The sequence below is a fragment of the Vespula pensylvanica genome, chromosome 4, assembly GCF_014466175.1.
Source record: "Vespula pensylvanica isolate Volc-1 chromosome 4, ASM1446617v1, whole genome shotgun sequence".
Lineage (NCBI taxonomy): Eukaryota > Metazoa > Arthropoda > Insecta > Hymenoptera > Vespidae > Vespula > Vespula pensylvanica.
Genome location: NC_057688.1, coordinates 9,408,632 through 9,416,713, shown reverse-complemented (window position 1 = coordinate 9,416,713; position 8,082 = coordinate 9,408,632). Strand labels below are relative to the sequence as shown.

At 36.8% G+C, this 8,082-nt stretch overlaps 1 protein-coding gene and 1 long non-coding RNA gene across 4 annotated transcripts in view; one reads left to right on the top strand and one right to left on the bottom strand.

Annotated features, from left to right (window-relative positions):
- The window catches only part of LOC122628652 (carbonic anhydrase-related protein 10), a 190,394-nt gene that overhangs the window by 37,801 nt on the left and 144,511 nt on the right, over nt 1-8,082 (bottom strand). For all 3 annotated transcript variants that reach the window (XM_043811132.1, XM_043811133.1, XM_043811134.1), the window contains one exon: nt 2,801-2,992. In XM_043811132.1, the coding sequence (XP_043667067.1) occupies nt 2,801-2,992 (192 nt within the window). The remainder of the gene's footprint in view (nt 1-2,800; nt 2,993-8,082) is intronic.
- LOC122628656 overlaps nt 1-8,082 on the top strand; it is a 108,504-nt gene that overhangs the window by 88,143 nt on the left and 12,279 nt on the right. The window lies entirely within an intron of this gene.

The following is an 8,082-nucleotide window of genomic DNA, read 5'->3' as shown; positions in this document are numbered from 1 at the left end:
TCTCTCTCTCTCTCTCTCTACTTGTCGTCGTTTCACTACGATAAAACGTATCATCGTCGTATAAGCGTAGTTTTTACGGTCTTTTACCGTTCCAACGTCGGAAGATGGAAATTACACGAAGTAAAGAGAGAGATAAAGATAAAGAGAAGGGGATGGAGAGAGATAGAGAGAGATAGAGAGAGAGAGAGTGAGAGAGAGAGAGAGAGAGAGAGACAGCTTGTTTACGAGAAGATGAGCTCGCGCAGCGGTTTAATGCGTGTTTAATTTGTCCCATTTTGAGGGCCCTGCGTCGCATAATTAATTTCAATTAATTATCTCGTCACTTGGGGTCATCCTCTTTATCTCTCCGCTCGTCTCGTTTTGAAATAGATAGGTATACAGAAATGAGTCCTACGAATAAAAATACAACGTTACTTTCTTTTTCTTTTTTCTTTTTGTTTTTTGTTTCTTTTGTTCTGTTTATTTATTCATTCATTCATTCATTCATTCATTCATTCATTCGTTCGTTCGTTCGTTCGTTCGTTCGTTCGTTCGTTCATTTATTTATTTATCACCATTTCATTCCTTTTAGCGGGTGCTCGAAAATAAGCAATCTTTATATTCGTATCGATATCGTACAATCGCATTATACGTAATTGTCCACGGATTTTTAATATACATTTTATTCTCTCTCTCTCTCTCTCTTTCTCTTTCTCTCTCTATCTATCTATCTCTCGCAATCTGTACACGAATATGAAGAAGGGAACATGAATTTATTATACTTTTGTTCTTTTTTTTATCACGATCGTTTCGTGGATGAGAGATAATCGACTGGACAACGAGCGATTAATAATAATTCTCACTTTCACGAGGAACGTTTTATCGAGTGAGAGAGAGAGAGAGAGAGAGAGAGAGAGAGAGAGAGAAAGAGAGAGAAATAAAATTGATCGATCTTTCCTATCGATTCGAAATCGAGTGTCGCACTTTTCGCTTTTGAATGAGTTACATGAACGTGTAGCATGGGAAAAGAGAAAGATATATATATATATATATATATATATATATATATATATATATATGTATAAAGCGAGAGGGAAGAAAAAAAACAGAATGCGTTATGAAGCGCTCGACGAAATTGGGACACGCGTTAATACGTAATTATCAGTCGAAATGACCGTCGTCACAGATTTCGACCACGATGGGTGAGCTCGGCCAATATCGAACCAATAAAAAATTCAACCCTCTTCTAAATTCGTGGCTGCGGGATTGGAGTAACCGAGGAGTAATCCGAAAATGAGAGGCCTATCTCTATATACGCATACATACGTGTACATCGTATATATGTATACATATGCGTGTTTACGTACATATATATCTATATATTTTGTGAGTAGTAAGTGGCTTCTCCGTATGTATGTGTATGTTTATATGTATACGTGTGTACGTATACTTTTTTTCAATTTCTCATTCGCCTTTTTTAAGTTCAACTATCGAGACTATCTTTTGCACATTCACTATTGCAAAAAACGTGAGCTCGTTTCTATAACTTTCGATAGAAATGGAATTTTTCAATTCCGTTTGAAGTTTTTCACGAACGTAAGTGCGTAAGTATGCGTGTGTATCCGTGCGCGCGTGTGTATGCGTGCTTGATACGATGTGCGTATTTTTGTTTATATCGTGCCTGTGTACGGCTAAATGTTTTTCTTTGTTCTTTTTTTCTTTCCTTTTTTCTTTTCTCTCTTTTCTCTTTTTTTTTTTTTTTTTTATCTCGACCCGAGCAACAAATTGCTCGAATCAAATCTAACGAAATTTTGTGCACCGTTTGATTGCTATAGTGCGAAAGGTATTACCGTATCGATTGTCAGATCGATCTTTCGAAAAATTTCTTTTGAAATGGCGCTCGTTTTATACTATACAGAAGTTTTATCTCGAGAAAATTTAATCGTACGATCGAATCGATAACGTCGCGACGTTTCATATGGATCTTACTAATTTTTTTATTTCACATCGGATTAAACAAACAATTAGATATAAAAATAGATCGTCTTTTATTCGAGGAGATTAAAAATATAGTTTTTGCTCGATAAACGTTCCACTTTTTCTATCTTTTTTCTATATATATTTCATATAAACTTCGTATATAGAGTTGCTAAAGTTCTCATATGTAATACTTGATCATAATTTAAGTATACTTTCGTTCGAATCAAAAAAAAAAAAAAAAAAAGGGAGAAGCAAAGGAAAAAAAAAAAGAAGAAAGAAAAAAATTGGAAAAAGTGTCTGGACCGATTGTGTATCTTGAATAAAATATGTAACATTTGTAAAATTGTACGCTACGTGTACGAATTCAGGATGAGCGAGGAATTTAATAGATAATCTCTCGTGCGTCTGCTCTGACGCACTGCCACTAGATTTAACGAAACTAAATGGACGTAATGTCTCTGAATAGAAAAACGATGCTCTCTTTCGTGATTTTCTAACTGTACTCTCTCTCTCTCTCTCTCTCTCTCTCTCTCTCTCTCTCTCTCTCTCTCTCTCTCTCTCTTTATCTATCTATCTATCTATCTTTCTCTTCGTCCGTCCATCCGTCTTCTGTCTTTCTAATTGCTGGACCGATCATTAAAGTATTTCGAAGATTAAACGTATAAAAAAGTAATAGAGAGAAGTTTCTAAAATCATAGAATTCGTATATATTATACATACGTACGTATGTCTAGATACAAAATGAAATAATTATCGGTTTATATAAAATCATGGTTACGCCGATAGGAAGCGATAAGAAAGAAAGAAAGAAAAAAAGAAAACGAAAATATAGTAGACTTACTTCGGCTGGAAAAGCATAATCGTCGACGCGATGTTCGGAGCCATGATTATCGTCCAATCCGTAATGAATATAGATCTCTTCGAATTGATAATGGTAAGCTAAGGGACCACCCGTTATATTGACTCTTACTTTGGCCTCTTTGTCCGCTCGGAAGACCAGAAACTGGCCGGTGTTGTGCAAGTGTCCGGAAACCTGAAAAGAATGATTTCCATTTACATCCACGGTGTATATATAGATACATATATATATATTTATATATATATATATACACACACACACATATATATATATAAAACTACGGTAGTAAGTAATATCCGTATATATCTACATAGATACGTATAAATAATCTCTGTATGTGTTTGCTGCGTATGTAGAAGCCGTAGAAGTAGAAAATTGGGTGGTTTCGCGTATCGAGCGATAAATTAAGTCGATCGTACGGCTCGAAACGGTGGAAAATAGCGCAGTTTCAATAGATCAGGGTTGCCGAACGAATACACACATACCTGCATACTCGCATCCATCCGCCTACTCATACACACACACATATACACATACACATACGCACGAACTATTCCTCGTAGTCGTATCTTTCTCTTTCCCTCTCTCTCTCTCTCTCTCTCTCTCTCACACACTAATGTCGGTTGGTCGTTCGACGATCGAGAAACGTGTTTTGAGGTGGAGAAGCAAGAAAGGCAGCAGCGCAACCGTCCGTTCTTCGTCGGATAATTGATTAGGCATTTAATTGGACGGAATAGCAAAGGTGAAGAGAAATAGAGAGAAGGAGATAGGTAGAAGGAGATAGTCAGACAAAGATAGAATATACGATAGCGTGTATGTACGTACGTACGTACGTACTTACGTATATACGTATCTATATATGTATGTATGTATGTATGTACGTATGCGCTCGGTTGGACGAAGAGCGCGGGAGCGCAAGCGTTTCGCGAGAGAAGCCTGACGAAGTGCAAGTCGAGCCACGGCAAGTCCATTTTCTTGTACGTCGTCCTTTCTGGCGCGTTAGAAGGACCTGAATTATGGCGTCATCAGTTAGAAATAATGAGCCTCGTCCTACGGCACGTAGAAATGCGCGTCAGCGAAAGTCCAACCGAGATAGCTTACGTATTTCGCGATAGATTTACTCTCGGTTATCGTCATTCGGTACTAATTCGAATATCTCTCGATTCGAATTTTTTCGTTCGATTATACGCAACTCATATCGAGATTTTATGCCGGTCGAACGATTTCTTTCTTTCTTTTCTTTTCTTTTCCCTTTTTTTTTTTTTTTTTTTTTGATTTCCTTTTTATATCCGCTTCTTTTCCCCTTCGCTCTTCCTTCTCATTTTTATATTTTCTTCTTCTTTTGTTGAACAACTTCTTCTTTGTCGTTAATTAATCTTTATTAAGAAAGGATAACGATAGGACGATCGAGAGCCAATCATTATTCTTCGCTCAGATGATACATAAGTAAAAAAAATTTTTAAGTAGACAAGTGAGTGACAAGAATCTCTCTCTCTCTCTCTCTCTCTCTCTCTCTCTCTTTCTCTCATCGATATCAAGAACGTTCGGACTTGTCAGTTTCCTTCTTTAGGAAAGTCCCGTTAAACCCAGTTACCCCTGGTCCCGATTTAATTGATAAATAACGCATCCTCCTTAGCCAGTTTTAAGAGAGAAAAGAAAAGAAGAGGAGAGAAGTTTTCTTCTTCTCGGAAGAAGAGATCGATCGAGACGAAACGGCGATTCGAGTCTTCTTGCGCTGACAGAGAAAAATGAAGATGGCCATTGGCTTTCCCTTCGAAGAAAGAGTCGTTGGTGTGCATAAGTCATTATTTCGCGATAGATATTAGAACGGGCTGTGGTGGCACCTCGATCCAACCCCGTGGAATAATTCTCAGAGCTTCCTTTCAAAAGTCCTAGCACCCTTAGTACCTCCGATAACCCCGACCAACCCTCTTTCCCTACACCTCTCTCTCTCTCTCTCTCTCTCTCTCTCTCTCAATCATTCCCTCTCTTCTTCTCCCCTTTGCTCCCCTTTTCTTTATTTTTTATTTTCTTTTTTTTTACTTTTTCCTCCTCCTCCTCATTCTCCTTCTTCCTTCTTCTTCTTCCTTTTTCTTTTCTTCTTTTCTTTTTTTTTCTTTTTATCTCAGAACCACCATCGCGGACTTCGAAGGTGGATCAATGGAAGAACTGCCTGAGGAAAAAGACTCACCGGTTCTAAACGACTCGCGGTCTAGACACCAAGGAGGCTGCACAAAAGCTCTCTATCCTTCTTCTCGCAAAAGCTCAAAGTTCCTAAGAGAAAGTGAGTGAGAAAGAGGAAGAACGAGAGAGAGAGAGAGAGAGAGAGAGAGAGAGAGAGAGAGAGAGAGAGAGAGTGGGGATGATTCGGTCTAAGGTGAAAGGGATCATCCTTCCCGTCTTTCACCGGCGACGGTAGCGTTTCTAAGAGGTCGTTCGAGGGCAAGGAGTCGTATGAAATTCTCTCGGTTGTCACGAAAAGAGAAACGTCTGCTTAGTCTTTTTACCTCCTCTCTTCCTCTCTCCCCTATGAAAAAAAAAAAGAAACAAAAATCTACACGATTTTTTATCATTACGATTAGCTATTATTCCTCGAAGGATAGAAACGCAAAAACTTTGAGACGCTTCCTCGACGTTTCAAAATAAGACGTGAAGGATCTTTGAAATCTTTCAAATGAGAGAGAAACAAAAATGAGAAATGTAAAACAAGGAAAAGATTAATCCGTTACCTTCGAAATAGATTTTAAATTCGATTTCGTCTCTCGTGACAAATGATCGTTCATCGTCGAATAATTCGTTTAAGGGATCATACGCGAAAAAAATCTGATCCACTTAAATAAAACTCGAAGTTGGAATGTAAAGGGTGGGAGATAGGGCAGAGTTCGTGTATATATATATATATATATATATATATATATATATCTATGTATGTATATATGTATGTAATTGCTTCTAAACGCATTCGTTAGAGAGAAAAAAAGATTAGAAACGATCTATTCTTACGTGGAACTCCTCGAACGTGAACTATCCTCCAAACGTTCTCTTCATTTTCGACGATAATCCAATCGAGATTGCCTTTTAATTAATCTAATTCTCAAGAAGATGAATTGTTACCGCGTTTCGACGTAGTAATCCATTAGAAATATCTTCTCGCTGTGGTTCGTGAAAAGTATATTAACGATTTGATCTAATCGAAAATAACGTTATCTCGTTATCGTCAATATTTTATTTCAAAGAATCCTGAGACGAGATAAGAAAGAAGAATGAAAAAAGAAAGAAAAGAAAAGAAAAGAAAAGAAAAGAATATTCAACAGGAAGGAAAATTTTCTAATCGCAATTTCGATTTGAATTATTTCATTTATTCGTTCTACGAAAAGAAATCACGATTTATAATGTATCTACTTTATTTACTACATCGATAATAATAAATTAACGTAAGTATCTATTTTGTTATCTCAAGAAATAACAAGATCATGAATTACCATTAAAAATGTTGATAATTATTATTGAATGTAAATAATCAGATTGAAATTGATTAAATCTCTGTTTAACGTACGCTATATTTTTAAGTTTATCTATTATTTCTTATTGTTCGTTGGATAGAAGGGAAATGATTTATTTGGTATCGCGTGTACTAATTAAAACGTAAAGACACAAAGATAAACGAGATATAAAATATGAGTGAGAAGAGGAAGAGAGATAGAGATAGAGATAGATAAATAAACAGAGAGGGAGAGAGAGAGAGAGAGAGAGAGAGATTATAGGTAGCTAATCGTGAATCGTCTTTTGTGTCAGTCGTGCGTCCATGTAGCCTCGGGGGAGCCCTTCGTTCGACGTCTAGTAACATTGATTGCACTTACGAGCGTCCATTACACTTGTCTAACTACTGGCCCCCTGTAAATCGTCCTCGTATAATACATACGTCTTCGATGTCTGTATACAATTCGTTTTCCCTCTCTCTCTCTCTCTCTCTCTCTCTATCATCCGCACGCGTAGAACAACCTGGAAACTCATCTAAGGCATTATATGCATACATACATACATACTTACGTTCGTACGTGTATATATATATATATATATATATATATATATATATATATATACATACGCGTGGATTACTTTGGAGTAGACGAGTGTATCGCTCGAAGCCAACAGCTAACATAATGAGACATTCTATTTCGTAAACAATCGCTCGGTGAATCGTAGAAAGGAAGGAAGGAAGGAAGGAAGGAAGGAAGGATGGATGGATGGATGGATGGATGGATGGATGGATGGATGGATGGATGGATGGATGGATGAATGGATGGATGGATGAATGGATAGAAGCAAGGAAGTCAGGTTACGAGTATATATGCATATTATACGAAAACTACCTAAATCTACTACGTTGTATCTCGTATTTGATTTTTTCTTTTCCTTTTTTTTTTCTTCTGAAAATTAAGTTGATAATAGAATATCACAGTGACCGTTCGTGTAACATCGAACGTTTGTTTCGTTTATTTTCTCTCGGAGATATCTTGTGTATGATTCTTTGGCTAAAATATGAAAGATCTTCCAGTGGTTAAATCGAATATACGATCGAAGAATCTTACGAATTAGTCGAACGATATTGAAACATTCCTTTTTCTTCTTTATCTCTTCTTTTTTTTTTTTTTTTTTTTGATGGTACCTTGTATCTGATTCTTTGGCTAGAAGACGAGATAACTTTGAACGTTTAGTTGAAAATATGATCGAACACTAAAGAACTAAAGAATCGAACACTTTCTTTCTTTCTTTCTTTCTTTCTTTTTTTTCTTATTTTTTTTTTTTTTTTTTTTTTTTTTTTTTTAGAAACGAGCAAAGATAATATTAATTTCCAAAATATCGCAAAGTCATGGACGATAAACTCTCGTTGGATTTCGACATTCATTCTGTTCCAGACATCGCCGCGGAATATTCGACGAGTTTCCGAGAGATCGGCCGATCCGTTAGCGTAACTTGTGGAAATAGCAGATATCTCGAACGTTAATGTTTCCCCCGTTAACGTGATATTCGTTCTTACCGTGCCATGTCGATGAACTTGGGTAACGTGGACGTTCATGAATTCAAATCCCTTGATTAACGTCGCTAATGTTCATCAGAGTTACGTGTATCCCTTTGATTCGTCCAAAATCGTCGTCATTCGCCGACAACGTAATTTCGAGAACCACTGGAACGTTGTATTCCGATAGAAATAATTCCGATGTCTGACCATCGACTAGACTTTGATTGCACGCTCTCATGAC